This window comes from Lissotriton helveticus, chromosome 2_1, assembly GCF_964261635.1.
Source record: "Lissotriton helveticus chromosome 2_1, aLisHel1.1, whole genome shotgun sequence".
NCBI classification, from domain to species: Eukaryota; Metazoa; Chordata; class Amphibia; order Caudata; family Salamandridae; genus Lissotriton; species Lissotriton helveticus.
Window position 1 is genome coordinate 1150070777 of NC_136059.1, and position 24313 is coordinate 1150095089.

The window sequence follows — 24313 nt, forward strand, 5'->3', positions numbered from 1 at the left end:
GGCACACAGCAACAGTGAGGTGGACGGGGGGTTGCGATTGTCCTCTGTCTTGTAACTGGGTTTTCCAAAATCTGCGCCTGCTTTATTCCAAGGTGATAATACGTTTCTCAATTCCAGGCAATCTTAGCGACAGCAGTTGACGCGGACAGGACCTAAGGGCATTCAACACGCACCGTGGTGTGGACCGGGACCGCTGATCACTATCACCGGCGAGGACGCAGGACTGGTCGGTAAGAGGGGTACGGGGGGCTAGCATTCATAGCTCCTGGTGGCCGCCGGGTGGGTCTACATTAGGTTTACTCACCCCCTTACATAAGCGGACAAGCCGCTAGTGTTGCGGTCGCCGTTGCATGGTGCTGAAAGCCCCCTGGTGACCCTCCATCTGAAAGGTACACACAGTTGACGGTTGGGAACTGAGTAGGCAGCGGGTGTTTGTGGGGTAAGCATCATGCCAGGTCCAAGGGGTGGAAAAAGGGGGTCCAACATGGAGGCTATGATGCGGGCTATGATGCGGGAGATGAGCGACATTAAGCAACAACTAGGCCAAATTAAGGAGCGGGAAGCTCGGTTGGAGGACAGAGAGGGCGAGGCACCGGGCCCGTCCGGGAGACCGATCCGCAAGAGGGTGGCACCATTGCCAAGAGGGGAATTTGTCACCCCTCAAGGGAAACCTAGGTCCAAGAGGCCCAGGGAGGCGGTCCCCACACCAGGCCCAGTCGATCCATTACCCGCCGCACCTCCCGCGGTGGTCCCACCCCCGCACGTGCCTACACCCATTGCCCCTGTGGTGCCGGTGCCGGCAGGTCAACCAGTAGACGCTGGGTCTGCTCCCGCACCGGTGCCCACAATCCCAGGTACAGGCGGGTCACACCCGGCGCCCGCCTTGCCAGCCATGCCAGGACCACTGGGCATAACCCCAGTGGTACCTGTTGTCCCGGGGGGTAACGTAGATTCGATGCCACCCGAATTGTTATCTCAGTTAACGGCTATGATGCCATGGCTCCAAAAAGGGGGAGCCTTCCCGAATTCTGCGGACTATGCGGCAGAGGCGGCAAGGTTCGTAGAAAAAATCAGGTCGGTACCGGTCCCCGACAATGTTGCATTGCCGATTTCTTCTCCTCTTGCAGGTCCAAGTGTTCCCCAGCTGGACGGAGTACAAGGGCAGCCGCCCCCGGTGCCCGCACTTGGTAAGGAAGTGGCATTGCCGCTCTTGGGGGACGGTGTAGTACCTTCCAGGAGCGAAAATCTAGCTCAACATGTGTCTTTAGCTGTGAAAGAAATGATTTGGGCTGATAAATACGTGTACATTTATTCTTTATTGTTGGATAATAGGGAAATGGAGCAGGCAAAAGCACTGAAGGAGTGGATGCTCCCAAGTGAATGGAGGGCGCAATGTACTAGATTCAGGGTTGAGGAAAATCTCAATAATTGGATGCAAGCATGGGCTGTTTTCACTGCAGTTAAGGCTGAGCGTCCTCCAGATCTGCAGGCTGCATTGGCTTGCTACTCGAGCAGGATTGTGGGGTGGAGTCAACAGTATTCTGGGGAAGCATGGAAGGGTTATGATGTCAACTTTAGGAAGGCATTGGAATTCAATAGATCATTGCCCTGGGACTCTGTAGATTCCTTGGCTTGGCACAAACAGTTCTCTGACACAGCACCTCCCCCTCAGTTCGGTGCGGGCAAGGTGTTCCCTAGACCGCAGCAGCCCTTTCGGCCCCCCCAAACGAGTGAAATACCTGGGAAATTTAGGGCAGGTGGGCCGGAGAAGAAAGGGGTGTGCTGGGATTTTAATAAGCGTACCTGCACGAGGGCCGCGTGTAAGTTTAGGCATGCATGTGCCTCTTGTGGGCACCCCTCTCACCCAGAATCTACCTGTAGGTCCAAGCAAGGTAACACGGGACAGAGGGGTAGGGGAAGGCCACTATAAGTTAGACAGGGCACGCCCCCCCACTCCAGTGGATGTGGTGGCAATGATTCCATTGTTGAACAGATACCCGGATCACAAAGCGGCCACCCTACTCCAGGAAGGTTTTTCTAAAGGTTTTAGGATCCCGGCCGAGGGATACACAGGCAGTGCGCACTGTAGAAATCAATTATCAGTCACACACAATCCGGCTGTTGTGGCTGCCAAAATTGACAAGGAGCTTTCCTTAGGCAGGATATCTGGCCCTTTTTCTGCAGTACCAGTACACAATTTTGTGTGTTCCCCACTGGGAGTTGTCCCCAAGAAAGAGAAGGGGCAATTCAGATTGATTCATAACCTATCAGCGCCAAAGGGGGCCTCACTGAATGATGCCATTGACGAAGGTATCTGTAGTGTCAAGTACGCCTCTTTTGACCAGGCTGTGACCTTATTACAGGCCACTGGACCCGGGGCGCTGATGGCGAAATCAGACATAGAGTCCGCCTTCCGCCTCCTCCCAGTCCACCCGGCGGATCAACATCTTTTAGGTTTCGCCTTTAGGGATAGGTTCTACATGGACAAATGCATGCCTATGGGTTGTTCTATTTCTTGCGCCTACTTTGAGATGTTTAGTTCATTTCTGGAATGGGCCATGAGACAGGTGACAGGCCATCAAAGGGTCATGCATTACTTAGATGATTTCCTCTTCCTCGGTACAGCGGGTTCTCAGGAGTGCGCACTAGCATTGCAGGAATTTTGCGTGCTCATGCGGGCTTTTGGGGTCCCGCTTGCGCCTGGGAAGACGGTGGGCCCGACCACCTGCTTGGAATTCCTGGGCATCGAGATTGACTCAATGGAGAAATGTTTCAGACTACCTAAGGATAAGGTGCGCAAATTCAAGACGTCGCTGCAGTTATGCCTTCGGAAGGAGAAGGTCACTTTGCAGCAATTACAGGAGGTCGTAGGGCAACTGAATTTCGCACTAAGAATCATCCCAATGGCTCGCCCCTTCTCTCGCTCCATCGCGCACGCGATGAAGGGGCTGAGGGAAAAGCACCACCGCACGCGCCTATCGTCTGAAATTCGCCAGGATATGCTTATTTGGATGGCATTCCTGGAGGATTTTAACGGTAGGGTGGTCTGGCCCGGCCCGCTCACTACATCAGCGGAGTTAGGACTATGGACTGATGCGGCCGGTAGTGTGGGCTTTGGTGCCATCCTAGGGAATAGGTGGGTCGCTCAACAATGGCCAGAAGAATGGAACACATGGGGTTTGCTCGGCAACATTGGCTTCCTGGAACTGTTTCCAATATGGGTGGCACTGATGGTCTGGCCCGAACACCTATGTAATCAATCAGTGGTGTTTTGGTCAGATAACATGACGGTGGTGGAATGTATCAATCAGCAGGGGGCGCGGTGTCCTTTTCATACTTCGCCTGATCAAAGAGATTGTTCTGCGGTGCCTTAAACTGAATGCTAATTTTAGAGCCAAACATGTCCCTGGTGTTTTAAACAATGCTGCTGACTCCCTTTCTCGCTTCAAAATGCAGGTTTTCAGGGAACATCTCCCCACAGCAGACCCCTCGCCAGCACACTTCCCAGCGGTACTTTGGCAGATTGGTGCCCCAGATTACAGGACCTCGTGGTCGCTAGCTTAGCCCCCAGGACCAAGACGGCGTACGAAGGGGCGTTTCTGTCTTATTGTTCTTTCTTGGGGCCGCAGTGGGAAGTGCTTTGGGCGAAGGAGGATGGGTTTGCAGCCTACTTAGAATGGATGCACAAAGAGGGGCGCTCAGTGGCAGCGGCAACCAGACATAGGGCAGCTGTGTCATTCTTCGCGCAAGCTAGGGGCTTTCGGGATCCCACCAATACCTTTATGATACGCAAGGCTTTAAGGGGATGGCGCCGTATTCAGGGACACCAGAAGGATAAGAGGAAGCCCATGGGGTTGGCCCGGCTAACAGCCTTACTGGGCACGCTGGAGATTGTTTGTAACTCGGAGTGGGAAGTGCTTCTTTTTAGGGCGGCATTCTCCCTGGCATTTTATGGGGCACTGAGAATTAGTGAACTTGTGGCAGGATCTAAAACTGACGTACTTGGTGGCTTGCAGAAGGCTGGGGTGACGATAAGGGGTGACACCATGTGGGTAATTATCCAGAAATCAAAGACCGATCAAGAAGCTAGGGGTCACACCATAGTTCTGCAACGGGCCCCCGCCAACCCGTGCTGCCCGGTGAGGCACGTGGAATCACTCATGGGACTATTGGTCGGTTCAGCACGCAGGGCGTTGCTCTGTCACGCCGACGGGAGCCCCTTGACCAGGTATCAATTCAGGAGAGTGTTCGAAATAGGGGTCACAAAAGCTGGTCTTGATCCTAGAGATTTTGGGTCTCATTCCTTCAGGATTGGGGCAGCAACTGAGGCGGTGGCGGGGGGCCTCCCAGTGGAAAGAGTGAAGACAATTGGGAGGTGGTCGTCAGACTGCTATAAACGTTATGTTCGGATTGACATGCTATGATTACCTGTCACTCACGCTTGGTCTCTTTTCCGCTCTCTTACAGTTTCTCAGACCTGTCACGCAGGGGAGGAATTTGTCGTCGGGCATCGCCAATATTCATCAGCACGGAGCGGCGACCAGGAAACAACTAAGAACAATGTCTGGATTGTTGGTCATTCATATGTGAAGCGAGCGGAATGTGTCTTCCTGTCAGGTGACAAGAAGGAAAGGGCGGCGCAACTAGGCTTGAATATCACGTTCTTTGGCAGAGGAGGGTTGTGTCTTCACGAGTTTAGGGGATTCTTCCAGGGGCTGTTAGCGCGCCAGCGGGCTCCACCGTCAGTGGTGATACTTCACCTTGGGGAGAACGATTTGGCCACACTGGGCAGGCGCATCTTGATTGAGGAGATTATCTCGACAGCGGGTTGGATAGCTAGGACCTGCCCCGGGTGCACACTAGTATGGTCACAACTAATACCTCGGCTTCAGTGGCGGGGGGGCGATTCAGTCAGGGCGTTGAATCATTCGGTAAAGAGGATCAACACACGGTTGGATAGGTTGTTCCGAACCCCCTTGTTACAGTCAATACCTCATGGGTGCATTTGGGGTCAAAAGTTTTACTTGAAGGACGGGGTTCACCTAACAGAAGAGGGTAATGTCCTATGGGCTGACAATATCTGGGCTTGGCTAGAGGGCTGGGGTAGGAGGATGTGTCCTTAGATAAGGGGCTAGAGGGGGAGGCCAGATCGTCGGTTAACAATACTGGCCTGTGGCGGTAAGGTCATTATCGGTGAGCACATATTTGAGGTCTGAGGGGGCGGGCATCATCCTATGGAGGTTCCCGCCCAGGGGGAGGAGCCTGCGGGCCACTCCCAGTACTCCAGGGGCAAGGTAATATGCAAAGGAGCGCGGGTAGGAGTAGTTCACGCTTTCCTTAGGCTGGTAGCCACCCCGCGCGCGTGGACTCATGACGCCACCGGCGCAGAGTAAGGGCCCTCCTTTAGTGGGTAAATGGAGTTTGGGGCGTAGACCGGGCAATTCCCGGGGTAACACTGCGCATGCGCACTTCTAAGGGGAAGGCGCCGCTTGTAGGACCTGACACCGGTAGTGACCCTGCCATATGGCCAGAAATGTACAAAAATCAAGATAGGATGTTTAGTTAAGCTAGGAACAACTTGTATTAGAGTTTTGTTAAGGTCAGGCTCTCAAACTTGTTGATAACGATTGTATAATTGAATGTCCTGCTGATTTTTGTATTTCATTGTTGATTATGCAATTAAAACCCTTTTTTAATTTCATACTTTAATAAATACGGCCGGGCGACTAGCGCCCGCCTTCCAAAGAGTAAACACGTCTCGTGTCCACGTTCCTTGGTGTTGGGTGCCGGATTGGGGGGGGGGCGGCAGCTAGTCGCTGACCATGTGAAAAGGGGGGGCCCTCGGCCCCCCCGCACGCATGGCGGCGCGGCGACCGCCTCACCCCTTCTCCCCTCGGGTCCTTCGACGGTGGGGGCGTGCCCTGGGGGCGCGGCCCACCGCCGATTGGCCGGCGCCCCTCCTGACCCGGAATCAATGGACTGGTTCCGGGTCAGGGGGGGCGGGCGTGAGGAGGGGCCACCCGGCCCCTCGGGAATAAGAGGTAGGGAGCGCCCAGGAGACTCCCTTGTCCCTGGACGCTCCCTCGCTGAACGTTGTGCCCCGCGTTCGGGGCTTCTTTGTTTCCCACCCACCATCCCTTGGTACAAAGTTTAAGCAGCGTTATGTCCGGTCTAATGGTAAGTTTCATAGGTATAGACCGGGGGAGAGAGTAGGTTGTTGTGGTATTTGGTGATCTGTTGTCAGGCCTTTTTTCCCTTTGTAGAAAATGATGTGTGAAGTGAATTATATTTGAAGATGTGTGTCTTTAGGCCTTTTTTCCTTTGTAGATATACGTAGTTATTGTGATTATGAGCAACATGCGTGTACCGAATTGTAATTTTATGCCATGTGTCGTTAGGCCTTTTTTCCCTTTTAGCTATGCGTGAATACTGTTCTTTATTAGCCAGTGTAGTTGTCCTTTAGACTTTTTTCCATAGGTCGTCGTATTTATTAGGTATGGGGCATGCGGTAAGGTCATTATCGGTGAGCACATATTTGAGGTCTGAGGGGGCGGGCATCATCCTATGGAGGTTCCCGCCCAGGGGGAGGAGCCTGCGGGCCACTCCCAGTACTCCAGGGGCAAGGTAATATGCAAAGGAGCGCGGGTAGGAGTAGTTCACGCTTTCCTTAGGCTGGTAGCCACCCCGCGCGCGTGGACTCATGACGCCACCGGCGCAGAGTAAGGGCCCTCCTTTAGTGGGTAAATGGAGTTTGGGGCGTAGACCGGGCAATTCCCGGGGTAACACTGCGCATGCGCACTTCTAAGGGGAAGGCGCCGCTTGTAGGACCTGACACCGGTAGTGACCCTGCCATATGGCCAGAAATGTACAAAAATCAAGATAGGATGTTTAGTTAAGCTAGGAACAACTTGTATTAGAGTTTTGTTAAGGTCAGGCTCTCAAACTTGTTGATAACGATTGTATAATTGAATGTCCTGCTGATTTTTGTATTTCATTGTTGATTATGCAATTAAAACCCTTTTTTAATTTCATACTTTAATAAATACGGCCGGGCGACTAGCGCCCGCCTTCCAAAGAGTAAACACGTCTCGTGTCCACGTTCCTTGGTGTTGGGTGCCGGATTGGGGGGGGGGCGGCAGCTAGTCGCTGACCATGTTAAAAAGACACGTTTTTAAATTTTTCCTCAAATGTATTCTGTAGAAGCTAACCGAAGATCTACTGGGAGTGAATTCCAGAGCATGGCCGTAAGGTACACAAAGGATCTTCCAATCCTACTTGCCTTACTCCCCGGGGACTATGAAGACGATTTTGACTAATGGATCTCAGGGTCTGGATTGAGAGTATGCCCTGAATTTTTTCCTCAGATATAAGGGGCCTTTATGTTGCAGAGCTTTGTAAGCTAGGGTGAGAGCCTCAACCAATGAAGTTGTTGCAGGTAGGATGATACTGATTGGTGTGCCAGAATTTTCAAAATGAGGCGAGCTGCATTAAGCGAGCCTATTAGAATTGAGCAAATAGCTGCCTAATGATTCCTTGGGATCAGGTCGGATTGGCCGTAGCGGGCATCGGGCGTTTTCCCAGTAGGCAGGAAGGATGGGGCCGTTTTTGTTACTGGGAGACGGTTTTGTAGCAGTGAATCAATATTGACTCCCTGTAACAGATGCAGCAGCAGTGATTCCCAGGAGCACCCCTAGACCCCCCAACCCCCATCGCCCCCCACCCCACCGGCCAAGTTGACTTAATTACCAGGGCTGGTTTGCGTTCTCAGTCCAGCCCTGCTTGAGATCTGCCCTTTTGCTGTCTAGAGAGTTTCTGCTAGAAAACAGTTTGCTTCATATTCCTCTAAGACATTACTAATCACTGACAGCACTAGTTGGCAAAGCACTGACATAACGAAACCTGAGGGGGGCCTGCAAGGCACGTGGAGAAGCCCCCTCCGGACTCAGTCAGGAGATCTCTGGCCAGAGTACTGCGCTGAGGGGGCCAAACGGAGATTGGGGGCCAATCGGAAATTTGGAGCCCCCAGGGCTGTGGGTGTCTGTGTTACACCTCTGTGGCAAAGGTCTTTAAGCATCAACCCTGCTATGTCAAGAATCAATTAAATCAAAGCTTCGCCTCCGCCCCCTCTTAATTTTTCCTCATGCAAGACGTACTTTGTTTTTAACTTGGTACGGGGCTAACTCTTTGTTTTGGATTCTTCATTGTGGGAGATGATTTTGAGGCATTGCTGAAGACGAGCTCCATAATTGCAGTCAACATAGGCATCGACATGGGACCTGGTTTGGATAGAGGAGGGAAGTAGCATAGCAAGGATGCCGTGGGTCCGGGTGCAAGCGAGTAAAAGGATCCCTTTGACTACTGTTGGGGCAGTAAATACAGCATCTATCATGGTTCAATGGGCCACGCAGGGCCCCAGAGTCACTGTACCTGCTGCGCTAAGGGCAGCTTCGCTCCTGGAGGAGGAAGAGGATGAGAAGACAAGCAGATTAGCCAGTTCTAGTCCTGCTGCTGAGCCTGGAAGCAGAATGCAGCATAGCAGCAGAGAAATGTAGAGATTCACTGGGTATGAAAGGATGGTTGCATTTATTTATTTCCAAATCTTGCCGGCCCAACTGCGAGGACAGACAAGCACTGGAAAAAGTAGGAGTTTTCCAGTGCTCAGGGGAGAAATCGGTTTACACTGCACCCTGATGTGATCTGCACCCACCCTAAAGGTCTGCTCCTCATCCTCTTAGTGTTTGACCCCTCAGATGGAAAGTGAAAAAGGAGAGTACAGGTATGAACGAGGACCTTGGAGGGCATGTGATCTTTGCCTCGAGTCCTCCACAGTGAGTTTCTGTTAGTTTTTGATATTTGCATCACCACATATGCCAATCAGTCGGCTGTGCTGAGTGCTCCCAGTGACAAATAATGTGACTGAGATCAAGGCCCTATGGCAATAAGTGGAACACCATGTAGTCCCCTTTTTTATTCGCGGCTACTGTCCGCTCACTGTCTAGTGGAAGAATGACATTGGTGCCAGCAGAAAGATTATAGAGGCATGAAAAGCCTTTTCACCCTGTGTCAGAGCAGCCAAAGTGCCTACTGGCCTCTCCTATTCAATGTAGCTTTCCATTCCAATGCAACCAATCCTATACTACACCTGATTGTAAGTGTACAAGTGATCTATAAAATAGAAGATTGGAGAGAGCTTGCCAGATAGTCGATGTAGTTTGCAAGGCTCTCCGAATTAATTATTGAGACTCATGGTACACAAGACTTTAGACTGAGAGCTTTGGACCCAAAGGGTCTTTAATGTTCGCTGGAAGTGCTATAGATAGTTAAGTGAGGCAGACACTCGCATCTCCACCCCACCAAACTGCTAACTTCCAAAGATAAAGACATTGGGGCATATTATCAAGGGTGGCTATAGTGACTTATCACGCCGTTTTCGGCCGCTAAGCGGCAATAATTCTATCGCCTTATTAGCAAGCTGTCGCTAACAGTAGTTAGCGACAGCTTGTAGGCGATAGCGAGCGGTTTGGGGCCCGCTTTGCATGTCAGCAATATTTATCGCTAATGACATGCAAAGTGGGCGTACCCAACCTGTTAGCGACTGAAAGCAGTTGCTAACGTCGCTATCGCCTATTAGCAAGGCAGGTGTAACGATGGAAATATTTGCGCTAAGCGCGAATATCTCCAAAAACTAACACCTGCCCAGACCAGTTCTTAGCCATGTTATCCAATGGGAGGTGGATAACATGGCTAAGAGCATTTCGTCGCTAATGCGTGAATATCGCTGTATTCTCAGCGATATTCACGCATTTCGCCGCTATCGCCGGAAAATTTATCGCTTTGGAGATAAACATTGCTAATAGCAAGTTATCTCAGCAATAAATTCCGGCGATGCTCAGCGATAAAAAAATCGTCGCTAAGCCTCTTTAGCGATAAATATCACTACTTGTTCGTAATATGCCCCAATGTCCGTATAAGTCTTTTAAGGATAAACAAAGGACAAAAACTACCCAAAATGAGTTTCATAGAAGGATATTTTGAATACACAAACTCTACCAACAATCTTAGTATAAGTATGGGGCAGGTGCTATCAAGTAGACTCCCAAGAGTTCTCTACACAAGAGTCCTGGGTCCCACTTCAATTGACACAGACAAACTCGTTTGTGTGCCAGGGATTGGTTCTGGAACAGAAACCTGGAAGTTCTGCATTCTGCCAGGGGAAAAGCTGCCTTGGGTTTACTCTGAGGCAAGGAGCTGACCAACGGATGTATGACGTTATAACGCATACTTTTACTCCGCAGACCATTACAACGCGACTTTTACTCCGCATACCGTTACAACCCATAGCGCCTTGGGGCGCTGGATAGTGGTAAGTATAATTTACTATTCTAACTCCAGTCCCCGTGGACCCTAGGGAAGGTGTTGGATAGTAAATTATACTTATTCCCTATCCTAGAGCGCCCCCCAGCGCAATGCGTTGTAATGGTATGCGGAGTAATGGTCGCGTTGTAATGGTAGTGCGGAGTAAAAGATCCGTTGTAACGGGTGTATACCCTGACCAACTAATGAGAAAGGGTGCTGGAGGGGCCCAGGAATGAGGGGGACACTAGCTAGAAATTAATTGGACTGCAAGGAGCCAAGGAAAAAGTTAAACTTGTCTGCTGCATCCCCAGGGAAGACCTGCACTGCCAGGCCATGTGGTGGTGAGGCTTTAAGACCCCAGTGGCCCAGTTGCACGCCTAAGGAACCAGACGACCTGAAACAACTAAGCACTCAGAAGGACTGCAGACATATGCCATGTCCTACCAGCAAGATGAATAGCTCCTGTTACTGCTTGATGCTGAAAACATCAAGTCACAATTGGTGGTCATCCCAGAAAAGAAACACAATCTTTGAAAGGCTGGGTTCAACAGATCAGTCGGCATGAACGTCAGTGATTTCAGCCTTTGTTGAATCCCCTATGAAGATGTTAAGTGGGGTCTTCTATTAATCTGAGTAGTGGGTTTTTGAAGTGGGCTTCAGGAAGATTGACCTCCCACAGCAGAGATTTACCTGTCTACAACCAGATCCAGTGGAGAGTGGCCTACACCCCACATCCTCACCCATGTTGCTCTGCTTTTTTTCAGCAGAAGCTTTCACATTCATACGACTGCCTGCACGAGTGTTGGCCAGACAATGGCAGAGTAAGCACAAGTCTGCTCTGTGAGCTGTGCAAACAGTACACTACCTCGAACTGGGGCCATCAGCTGCCCCTCACCCACAGCAGCAAGTCACCTTGCCAGATTGAAAACTTACAAGAGTTTAAGTAAGGTGTAGTGAAAAAATGGGACAGTGCATGGAAGAACTGTTTTTGGTCACATTAAACTCCAGACAACTATGATCCTTTCAGGATGGGGAACCCAAATAGAGGCTGTCATCATCATTCATTGCAAGGGCATGCGAAGCAGCGTAAACGTAATCCACTGCTCCCACCAGTTAAGAGAGCTTACCTTACTCATTGCATGTCATTGTTGTTTACAATATTGTGTTGTGTGGTAGAAGTACGTTTCTCTCACGTAAAAGCACTAGTTGCTGGATGAAGAATGGTTTATTATTCATTTTAAATGTTTGACTGAAATCTGCATATCCAAGACACCAACTTCTCCCTCAATGAGACTAAATATTATCGGCAAATCTCTTTACTCCACATCTGTGAAAAATCTTAATAAATCATATTCCTGTGGCAGCCCTAGTGATTCGTGCACCTAATTGGTTTCAAATTGTTTTATTCGGGTAACACCAAGAAATGTTTGCCCAACTTTATTGCCAGCAAGACCTCAGTTTAGTGCGGGACCCCGAGGGCTCTGCCTTTTCCCATTTGTTCAACATTTATGTCTCCCCTTGTTGCCTATACATAGATTTTGTGAGGTGGTATTTACTATTAAGTGCTGTTTCTGTCCTGCAGTCTCCATAGTGAGGTTCTAGAATCTATCTGAAAATGGAGTTCCCAGAGGACTTGTTGTGTGCGGTCCTGTTGCACTGTGCTCCTTCCAAAAAACTACTTTTATATAAAATCCAACATTTAATAATCAACTCTCCTCTCACTCAGGCCTTAGCCCATTAACATTTTAAAAACTCCATGTACTCAGTGGATTGACAATTTCTACCGCATCCAGGCGACAATCTTTCTTCTCACATTTCTTTACAATGGCTTATGCTCTTTGTCTTTTATTGGATGGAATTAATCAGTTAAACCTTAATGTAGAACAAACTGAGGTTCATGTCATTAATAAAACACTGACCTCTGGCTAGACTCCTACTAAAATAAGTACTCTACCAGCTCTATCCCCAGTAGTCAACAGCCTGGTTGTGAAAATTGACAGTTTGCTATCTCTGTTCAATCAGGTTTCTTCAGTGGTCTCCTCATTGAATATGACAGCACTTAGGGGAGACTAGTGTTACCTGCCTCATAGTAAGTATATCAGATAAGCACGCTAGGCTTGAATTTGTGAAATATGGATTTATTTAGAATTTGTAGCGTCAATCAATCAATCAATCAAGACATTTATAGAGCGCACTACTCACCCGTAGGGTCTCAAGGCGCTAGGAGGGGGGGGTGCCGTTACTGCTCGAACAGCCAGGTCTTGAGCTTCTTCCTGAAGGAGAGGTGGTCTTGGGTCAGGCGCAGGTCGGTCGGGAGGGAGTTCCAGGTCTTGGCGGCCAGGTAGGAGAAGGACCTTCCTCCTGTTGTCGCTCTTCGGATGCGGGGGACGGCGGCGAGGGCGTGGCTGGCTGATCGGAGGTGGCGTTTGGGAGCGTAGAAGTTGATTCGGCTGTTGCGGGGAGCCTCAAAAGAGCAGCATCTGGGGCAAACAGCCCTGGCTGTTGCACCTTTGAGACAGCCCAGGCTTCTCGCAGGCCATACAAGTATCACTTAAAATAGGGCAGGATATTTCTACCAATGATAATGACAACCAGGGGGAGAGGGAACAGTACGTGCATTCAGCTACTAACACCAAAGGCTGTAGGGAGAGCAGCAAGGTGTAATTCCCTACTGCAGAGGCATGAACTGTGTGTGAATGACGAGGGAGAGGATTTGAGATTTTCCTTTACCAGTTTCAGTCCATGTGTGTATATTGTTCATTGTTTAAGGTTCCAAATTAAAACATCAGATCGCTGTCAGTGTAAAATGCACAATATGCCATGTATCATTAGAAAGCTCTACGCATAAGTCTTACTTTACCTTATTTGCTGCCTGGTATCTGTTATGTCACTGCCTCATTTGCTCATTTGTTATCCTTAAGTTTACTGTGCCCCATTGCTTATTTTCTCACTGACTTTTGTTAACCTTTTTGCGGCAAGATCTAGGAGCTGCTCGCTTCTTCCCACCCATTTGCTCTCCCACGTCCTACCACCCAGAGCCCTGCCCCCCCTTCTCAGAACCTACTTAATGGAGGCTGCAATGTGAGACAGCAGGTGCGCCAATAGTGCCAAAGGCAAGCCGTCTGTGCCCGTCCACGCCTGGACCGAGTCCAGTGCCAGGAACCCGTGGCCCTCTGACCACCCACAGATATTCCTCTGGAGAACAGTGAGACCCGCACCATGGATGCCACAACAACAACTGCTGCCTCGCTTCCCCTCAACAGAGGGACCTTTCACCTGGCTCCACTGCCTGCTCTCCTGCTACTCAGCACCGCCCGCCCGCATAGAAACCCTCACTACTCCCACAATGGCTGACCATGACCACCACAGAACTACTCCACTGCCTCCTTCTCAACGCTCAATCACTTTGAAAAAGTGCCACCGATATCTAGGATGTCACCCCCCTTACCCCAAACAATGCCTTCATTACAGAGACCTGGTTCAACCCCTCTGTCATCCCCGTCATTGCCACGGCTACACCTGAGGGATACAAGATGATACACTGGGACTGCACAAACAAACACAGAGGCGGCATTATCATCATCCACAGAGACACCATCCACTACACCACCACTGAAGATGACAATGCACCAAGCATGGAACATCTCAACTTCCAACTCCAAGCCAACGGCAGAAAAACCATCAGAAGCACCTTTACATACAAGCCCCTAGGCCATTCCCAAATTCATCGCCCTGCCCACCAGCGCATACAATCACTTCATCTTCTTCGGCGACCTACACTTCCACCTCGACGACCCCCAAGACACAAACACCACCAACCTCCTGGACAGCATGAGCAATATTGGCCTCACCCAACTGGTCACTGACCCCACATACAACGCAGGACACATGCTGGACCAAATCTTCACTGCCAGCGATAGAGTCAAGTACAACCATGTCACTAAATTCACCTGGACTGACCACGCTATCATCCACTTTATCCTTTCAGGTGCACCACACTCCACCACCAAGACCCCTTGCTCTCCCCCCCAACAGCTGGACCAAAGTGACAGAAACCCAATGGACGGACACTCTTAACACCACCCATCCCAACCCCTAAACAATTTTGACCAGGCCATCAAGTACCTCTCTGCCTAGATCACCAAACTCGCCTACAGAATCGCCCTGATAACGCCCTCCAAGACCGTCATCAGATCCAACACACAAGCCAGCTGATTCACATCAGAACTCAGGACCACGAAACGCAACTGAAAACATCTGGAGAGACGAAGGCGCACCAGCAAAGATCCCACGGACCAAGCCACCTTCAAATCAGGACTCAACAAATGCCATCAACTCCAGAAAGACACAAAAATACACGCCCTGGCAGACCGCATCAAAGCCAGCTCCAACCACAACAAGGAACTTGTCAACATCGTCAGAGTGTTCTCGGACCATCAGCCACCAAAAACCCAATTCCCATATCTCAGGAACTCTGCAACACCCTGGCGAACTACCTTCACAACAAGATATCCACCATCTACAGTAACTTCGAACACAAAACCACCGACCTCCACAGCCTCCTTATGCCAATGGATGTCACTGAAAACCCGCTGCTCACCGCTAGGGAACAGCTCACCCACCACACATGGCACCACGGCATCATGAACTCCATCCACTCTGGAGTACCCTTGGACCCCTGCCCCTACCACCTCTTCAACCTTTGTAGCAAGGAACTCAACATCAAACTCACCTCCCCTCCTCAAGTCATCCATTCTCATGGCTGCTTTTCCTGATCAATGGAAACAGGGGTCAGACCCTTCCTCAAGAAACCCTTCACCAACCCAAGCAAGCTAGAGAACTGCCAACCCATCTCTCTGCTCCCTCTCCCTGCCGAAGTCCTTGAGAATGCCATCAACCGACAACTCACCAAACATGTGGAGAACAGCAACCTGCTGGACACCTCTCAGACCAGCTTCCACACCAACCACAGCATGAGACCACCCTGATTGCTGCCACAGATTAAATCAGAACCCTCCTCGACTGGGCTAACACAGGGCCCTGATCCTCCTCGACCTTTCAGTAAAGTTCAACACAGTATCCCACCACAACCCTATAAAAAGGATCTGCCACATTGGGATTCAGGGAGATGCCCTCATGTGGATGGCATCCTTTCTCATAGGACATACCCAGAGAAGCCTCCTACCTCCCTTCACGTCAGAATCCAAGATGATCATCTGCAGTGTCTCACAATGTTCTTCACTCAGCCTCACCCTTTTCAACACCTACATGATACCCCTGGTCAACATAGACAAAACCCATGGAATCAACATAAGTTCCTATGCTGATGACACCCAGCTCATCCTCTCACTCTCAAAGACCCCTACACCACCAAGACTAACTTCCACAACTGCATGATGAGCATCGCTGACTGAATGAAGTCTAACTGCCTGAAGCTCAACACGGGCAAAAATGAAGTGCTGGTCTTCAGAAACAACACCTCCCTGTGGAACGACACCTGGTGACCTGCAGAACTCGACCTACACCCTCACCGACAGGTCATGCCCGTAACCTCAGGATCATCCTGGACAGCAAACTCACCATGAAATGCCAGATGCTATTGCCTCCACCTGTTTCTACACCCCTCACATGTTCCAAAAGCTCCCCGTCCACACCATGATAACCGTCACCCAAGCCATAGATACCAGCCAACTCGACTACGGCAATTCACTCTATGCAGGAATTGCGTCCTTACTCCTGAAGAGACTCCAGAGAATTTGGAACTCAGTAGCCATACTCATCCTGAACCTACCCAAAAGAACCCACATCCCCCATACCTCAGGAACCTCCACTGACTCACTGTCCAGAAAAGATGCCAATTCAAGATGCTTTCACACATATACAAGACCCTCCAGGACAAAGGACCAGCATACCTCAACGACCTCCTGATCTACCACCAACCTTTAAGACACTTGTGCTCTGTCACCCTCACACACACTCCCTGCATCAAACGAAGTCACAGCGGAGGCCGCTCCTTCTCCTACCTCACCTCAAAGTCTTGGAACAACCTTCTCATCCACCTCTCATTGCAAAAAGGGACTCAAAACATGGCTCGTCAACTGACTGCAGCAGGATCCCAGCACATGGATACCTTCATGGGTGATTAACCGCACTCTATTGATTGATTGAGCTGTATTATATTTTACTGACCAATAAGAGGAGTTTGTGAAATAACACATTACCCAGTCTGGAATTCGATTCTGCCATCCCTGTGATCAGCATAGAGCAGTCAAATCAAGGAGTCTTTTTACCATTACAAAAAATACTAAAAGCCTTACTGTCATTCTTTCTTTTTCCTTAAAACATGAGATGTCCATTACCAAAGAGTGAGTCCAGATCTACCAACTTACTGTAAAGTAAGCGATCTGTCTTCTGCTTCTCAAGCATCAGGTCCTGGGTTCTCTCAGAGACCAGCACCTCCAAGTGCTTGCTGTACTTCTCCATCTGAAATAACACAATCACAGGCACAAAGTTCAGTCAGCGTCAATCTTTCTGGAAAGAATATCCAAGTGGTACGATTCATCTATTAATGCAGAGTAGAGTGACCAAGCAAACTGGGCCTGGTACTGTGGGTGCAAAATGGGCCTACTGGGAATTTAAAAGCAGCTGGAATTAATGTTCAAACCAGCCCTGCTCCCTTTCTCCTCGCTCTTATCTCTCTCTTTCTCCTCTTACTCTCTGCAGATGTCCACCCCGTAGCTGCTGTAATTACCTGGCGTCAATGGAGAAAGTGACAGAGGTGCCAGCAGCAAAAAAACAAGCTGGAGAAAGTGGCAGCAGCAAAATAACTGGCCCTCAAAGGTGACAGCACCCAGGAATGTCTAAGTGGAAAAAACAGACAGTCCGTGCCTGAGGTGAAATGCTGTAGTATCGTGCATGGAAGAACTACAACCATGGCAGGCTCTCCTCCCTGTTTCAACTATACCAAACCACTGAGGATGAGTCATTTACCCCATACAAGAGAAGGCTCTAATAAAAATAAACTTGGGGGTCAGTACGATGGCAGACGGACTGAAGTCCGTCCACCATCGTGTCAGAGAGTGGGACCACCCGCCTACAAGGTAGCGGTCCCACAGTGGGCATTATGATGCGACCGCCACGCGGTCGCATCTGCTATATTTAACATTGTGACGGGTGCTGCTAGCTGCAGCACCCGCCGCAATGTTAAAAATGCACTGTTTGCATTTCCCTGCACCACGTGGCATGCACCATGCAGTGCATACATGAACTGCCTCATGTCAAGGGGGACCCGCAACTGGCCCATGAAGTACATTCCCGTCAGACTTTTTATGGGGGTGGACCCGCCAGCACACCGCCCGCCATCACAATCTGGTTGGCGGAAAATGGCCGCACGATGGCTGTGAACCCACCACCGACAGCCTGTCTGCGTCAGATTCACCACTATCGCAATCAGGCCCCAAGATATGACATCAATATATGCTACATATTAAAGGGATAGTCAAGAAAGACCAGGGCTATTGGAATTATGCGGCAGGGGAGGACCAAATTATAGGGTAGGGTTGAATAAATTATGTGGCCTTGATCAGTCAAATCAGATGGCATAGTACCGCATATCTTGTGATATCATTACTTCATTATATTGTAAAAAAAATGTATACACGTTAACAATTTCACTTCATTAGTACAAGTTTAATACCCAAATGCAGCAATAAGCCACATAAAATTTACTGGTCAGTCTTTTCGAGGTGACTTTCATTGTACTGCAACACCCTGTTGTTGTATTTTAAGCAACTTTTGATCCATTTGAATGAGAAACGAATTTTTCTGTTAAAATCTGCAAATGATGCAGCAGATGATGTATGCAGCAAATGTCGCAATTCCTTACGTAAGCTTCAATATCATAACTCCAATAGGCCCAAAATCAAGGACCACCCCAGTGGATGTATATATTAAAATAGCAGATCTTTACGTGCTAGGTTTCCAGCAACAAGACTCTAGCACTGATATGGACCTCATGCACAATGCCCACTGCTTCCATACCTATAGGCTACATTACAATTTCATATTTAACCAAACACTTATGACAGCCCACTCTGGGGGCAATTTTTCTTGCGTCAAATAGAGTCCATGACGCCCCTTGCTACACCACTGCTCATAGCATAAGTAAAAAGCTTTGGTGAAAAAAGCCAACAAACGTTACTATCAACACTAAATTAAAGCAATTCTTTCAAATAATAATCTCGTCATTTTCAGTTGCGGTAATATTATTATTTGAGCATAATCTGTATAGTCCATCTCCTAATCTGCAAGCAGCAAATGTAATGCAGAATTGGTGTACAACTTTAGGTAACATAACCTTCAGTTTCTCTCTTTAGACACATAAATTAGGACACTAATGTTTTCATCACAGAGATGAGGTTGAGGTTTCTGAGTGACTTTACCTTCCCTCGTCCCTTCATTTATATATATTAGCGTGATCTCTCTGCCATTTTCACCCAGCACAAAGGGCAGACTCCCCCCCCAACCCCATGATAATCATGAGTAGGCAGAATTGAGTGGGATCAAAGACTGTACGGGGGGAGGGGGAGAAGTAGGTTGTGGGGTGTTTGGGGATGAGATTGGGGAATTGGAGCAATAAACATTGCAAGTAAGTCTGCTCCTCACATAGCAGGCTATGCTGCAGGTCATGCCTTGGATGTATTGGCAGATGTATGTATGTTGGAGAGCAAGGGTAGCACAGGATGCATCAGGTAAGATTTGAGGTACATGGGCAGAGCTGCATGCCAGGGTTAGTGAAGGATTGGCAGGGCGCGCTGCAGAACACAGTTGAGTTGCACTGGCAGAGCTGTGGGCTATTCTCAGTGCACGATTAACAATGTGTATTAGGAACGAAGTTGAGTTGCGCTGGGCGACAACTGTGTGTCTCAGTGCAGGATTATCATGGTGTGCTGTAAGACAGAGATGAGGTGCAGTGGAAGAGCTGTGTATGTCACAATAAAAGAACTGCAAGGGGAGGGGTTGCTGTACAGCACTGATGTACATTGGCAGAGTTGTGTGTGAATCTCAGTGCAGGACTAGCAGGAGAGCTCCAGGTCGGGATTCATTCGCACTGGCTAGCTGTGTGTGGGTTGCAGTTTCGAATAGTTGGCTGTGCTGCAGGTTAGGACTGGGGTGCACTGGCACAGTTGTGTGTTTTGGAGAGCAAGAATGGCATGGGGTATTTCAGGTAACGTTTAAATTGCGTTGGCATAGCTGAATGTTAGTTTCAGTACGTGATTAGCTGGGTTGCTGCAGGGCACAGTTGCACGGGTAGTACTCTACTTAACTCTCTCTCCTCTTGCACTCCTTTCACGCACCATTCTCCCTAAACTGTTCTTCAGCACCCTGCCCACCCCATCTGCTCCCACTCCTCTCCCTCACAGCTCCAATCTCTCTGTGCCTAATCTCCCTACTGCTAATCCCTGCATTCCCTTGCACACCATAGTCCTCTCTGCTACTAATCAAGAGAGTGTAATGTAGGAAAGGTTTAAGGTACATTGCCAGAGCTGTGTGTGAGTCCCAGTCTTGAATAGTAGGACATTCTGCAGAACAAGCTTGGCATATACTGGTAGAGTTGTGGGAGAGTTTCTGTATTCAACGCCAGGCCACATAGGTGTAGTGTCCTCCCCAGCCCAGGTACTTGCCAATGACTATGCCACACACGGATTACAGTATACCAAGTCTTTAATCTTCTGCAAGTAACTGCAAAGTCAATATTCTAAACCTGCATTCGCTCCACCACGCTCTAATGCTTATGTCACAGTTCTGTGGAGTCCATCAGGAGCCAAAAGCGTTTGGTCATTACAAACTCACATGACACTACAAATATCCGTGATACATACAAAATTGCAATTTTTTACAAATATAGACACAATCATAGCTCTTCAGTGAGCCTTCATGGTGCTCTCATCGCACGTCCCGGGAGTGTCTTCGTAAACTGGGGACAGGCAGTAGAAGTGTTCATGACCGGAATTGGGGATGCAGAAACAACAACAGTCAGGGGGTCTTGAAGTGTCCTTTCTGACCCAGTCTCTACATTGACACAGTGCCTGATGAGCGATGAGCCACATGTAGTAAATGCGAGGAAGTACAAGTAATGGACTTCCCAGGATGTTGGGCAGTCACCATGTGTCCTTTGTTGGTCAGAACTTGAAATGGTTCAGCATCGAAAGGAGCATCAGACTTTTGTTTTCTAAGCTGACAAACAAGCACTTAATCTCCTCTAGTGAACGTAATATCTTTTGCATATTGATGCTTGTCAGGATAGGCCTTCATTTTCCTCTTATGATCCTAGTCTTTCATGTGGGTTTCTTCCTTGGTATTTGATCTTCTGTTGGTACATTGAGGTAACTTTGTCATCATGGCTCTCCTGCGCATCAAGGTTGCAGGGCTTTAACCTGTGGTTGAGTGAAGGGTCAAATGATAGGCTCGAAGAGTCGAATTAAAGACAGTTTTAAGATCGAGCTTTTCTAGTACAGCATGTTGGACAGCTTTCTTAACAGTAGACAAATCCTAAAAGGTTTATGATGTCAGAATCGCTAAGGGTGCACTGCCATCTGTGAACGCATCAAAGTATAGCATGCTATGTACAAGTGGGTCAACTGGGTGAGTGGGAAACCTTTGGAACCACTCAACAGTTAGTAGAAAGAACTACCAACTAAGGGAATAGCAGGAGTACCCTATGCACTCACAAACAATTAATCAAACGTTGTGTAACAATCATAAGACAATGTACAGAAAAACAAAGCAAAAGAAAATTGCAGGGTTCTCCAATGGGAGAGTAGTCCGATGCAATCCTTTATTGTGTTAGACAGCCAGCCGACACGTGTTCCATCGCCTATGCGAATCCTCAGGGCTGAAATAACAAATAGGTGACAATGGAGCATTTCATATGCAGTTGTGCAGTAATATTCAACACAACATCTCATGGTATGTGAAAAACAAATGATTGCTTCCACTAGTATGTGAGAAACATTACATTTAATTGCAACAGAGTGCACCCAAACGCATTTGTGGCGAGTGTCCGTATTCCACGCGATAAAAGATTGTGCTGGTGTTGTTTAAGTGAAAAAGTGAAATAAGAATATAGAAAGGAGAATCTAGGGGACGTCTTCATTAATCACACCCTGGCGTAGTTAGTGACTCTTATAATATATATAGAGATGTTCAATAAGGAAAAACCATATATTGTAGGCTCTCGTGTAAGCGGGTGCAACTAGTAGTGATCGATTCATCCACACTTCGTGCAACGTGATACAGATCAAAGTGACGTGAGAGTGCGGATTCATCGTGGAGATAACACATACCTATACGTGGCTGTGTCCTGCATTATCTAAGGGCACTGATTCATATATATATTTTGTAACATTACAGAATTGAACGTTTTTAGGAGTGTTTCACGCGTTACCTAGACTTCCTATCGAGACTCTTCATATTGATCTTCCGCTACTGATTGCAGGGGTAAGCTGTGTTTATTGAGAATTGTTTTATGCCAGATATGGGTGTTTATATTTTCTTATGGTCGAGAATTCTTCATTTGATCTACTGACACACACGATAATTACACGCGAATGCACTCATAGTTAATTTCATTGAGTGCGAGTCCCTTGCACAGATTAAGGGCACAATTCAGTGCCTGTTCACTCTTGAGTGTTAAATGACTAAGAGTTAAAGAGATACATGTTGGTAATCAGTGATTTTCTATTCGTGTTTCTAACTGTGATGGATACTCTAACTTTGAGATACAGACACACTGTGTTTTTTGGTGCATTGCAGTAACTAGATGCTCGAACATTGAACCCTTTTAGTTACTTTCTAATTCTAAAAATCAATTGAGACTTTGGCCTTTTCCCTTATTTTATCTCATCACCCACATTGTTTGATCCCTGTACAGTGTGGACGTCACTTCCCTGAAATTTCTCATCTAAGGTTACGGGCCCTGCTGGGTCGGAAGTATCACCAGCAGAGCGGTGAGCATTGTTCTCATTGAAATTTCGATTCTTGTCACACATGCCCTAGCTCTCAGAAAAGTTGTGGGACTGATGAGTTCTTCCTCCCCTCCTTCGTTTTGTATCATGTTTACAGACCTCCTGGTGTGACACAGCCACGTATAGGTATGTGTTATCTCCACGATGAATCCGCACTCTCACGTCACTTTGATCTGTATCACGTTGCACGAAGTGTGGATTAATCGATCACTACTAGTTGCACCCGCTTACACGAGAGCCTACAATATATGTTTTTTCCTTATTGAACATCTCTATATATATTATAAGAGTCACTAACTACGCCAGGGTGTGATTAATGAAGACGTCCCCTAGATTCTCCTTTCTATATTCTTATTTCACTTTTTCACTTAAACAACACCAGCACAATCTTTTATCGCGCGGAATACGCACACTCGCCACGAATGCGTTTGGTTGCACTCTGTTGCAATTAAATGTAATGTTTCTCACATACTAGTGGAAGCAATAATTTGTTTTTCAGATACCATGAGATGTTGTGTTGAATATTACTGCACAAAAAATGGACACTTGTAACAAGTCTAAACCATTGGATAGAAAATTTGTGGTATTCTCAAAAAACGCAATGTGTAAGATATTTGTGCGGTGTATATTTTCATCCGCCCCTACATTGCAGTTGTGGCACTTATCATCGAATACCGCAAAGTGTAAGGTGCCTGCCTCATCCAGAGGCTCCTCTGGTTATTTCAGCCCTGAGGATTCGCATAGGCGATGAAACACGTGTCGGCTGGCTGTCTAACACAATAAAGGATTGCATCGGACTACTCTCCCATTGGAGAACCCTACAATTTTCTGTTGCTTTGTTTTTCTGTACATTGTCTTATGATTGTTACACAACGTTTGCTTAATTTTTTGCGAGTGCATAGGGTACTCCTGCTATAGCTTTCTTAACAGTACTCATGAAATGTTCAACTAGGCCATTGGCCTGGATGATAAAAAAGTATGTTCTTCTGATGCTTCACATTAAGATGACGGAGAAAGTCCCTGAATTCTCGACTGTTGAAAGGTGGCCGTGGTCAGATTATAAGATTGCTGTAACATCCCATATCATAGAGATGCTGTCTAATCTCTCGATGACTCTCTCTTGAGTGATAAAAGAGAGATCTTCTATCAATGGAAAATCAGGGAGCATTCGTCAATGATCACCATTAGGTGATATCCGTTGCCGAGAGCACCAAAGAAGTCAATGGCCATTCTTTCCTATGCATGCATTGACAACTCTGACAGCTATGTTGAGTGGTTTTTGATGGCAGGCAGTTGCAGAGATGACAGGCCTTCAATTCTCTTTCAACTCTCTTGCTCTCGTCGAGATGTGGAAACCAGACTCGGTGGCGGAGAGCTCATTTGGTGGCAGCAATTCCACAATGTCCTTCATGGGACATTTCAATTATCTGTTGTCTCAGACTTTTCAGAATGACAATTCTCGAACCTCTTAGAATAATACTTTCACGAGTAGCAGACATTTTATCTTTGACATTTATTAATTTCTGGTATTCACTGTCACTGGTAAGAGGTCAAGGGTGCTGGTACCAAGACAGATGTATAATAATGTCTTTCCATTTTAGCATGTCATTATCTTGACTTGTGTCAGTGACAATTTGTTCCAATGAAGTGGCAACTGTTGTGCTTGATTTCTCTATGAAATATATGAAGGTTTCAGCCATCTAAGAATGACTGCCAGGGCACTGTAGAGGCACTCATGAGAAGTAGTCTGCAGGGTTCTGATCTTTCCCTGGACGATGCACAATAGTGTAGTTCCATTCTTGCAATTGCAGACTCCAACGTTCAATGCAAGGAGGCCTTTTTGCCTTTGGATTGCAAAGGTGGTAAACAATGCTTGATGATGTGTCACAAGCTTGAAGGGCTTCCTATACAAGAATATGTGGAAATATACA

At 47.9% G+C, this 24313-nt stretch overlaps 1 protein-coding gene across 1 annotated transcript in view; it reads right to left on the reverse strand.

The window, feature by feature from the left end:
• The window catches only part of LOC144819631 (atrial natriuretic peptide receptor 2-like), a 727257-nt gene that overhangs the window by 80226 nt on the left and 622718 nt on the right, over positions 1 to 24313 (reverse strand). The window contains exon 14 of the mRNA XM_078677447.1: positions 16746 to 16839. Within this exon, the coding sequence (XP_078533573.1) occupies positions 16746 to 16839 (94 nt within the window). The remainder of the gene's footprint in view (positions 1 to 16745; positions 16840 to 24313) is intronic.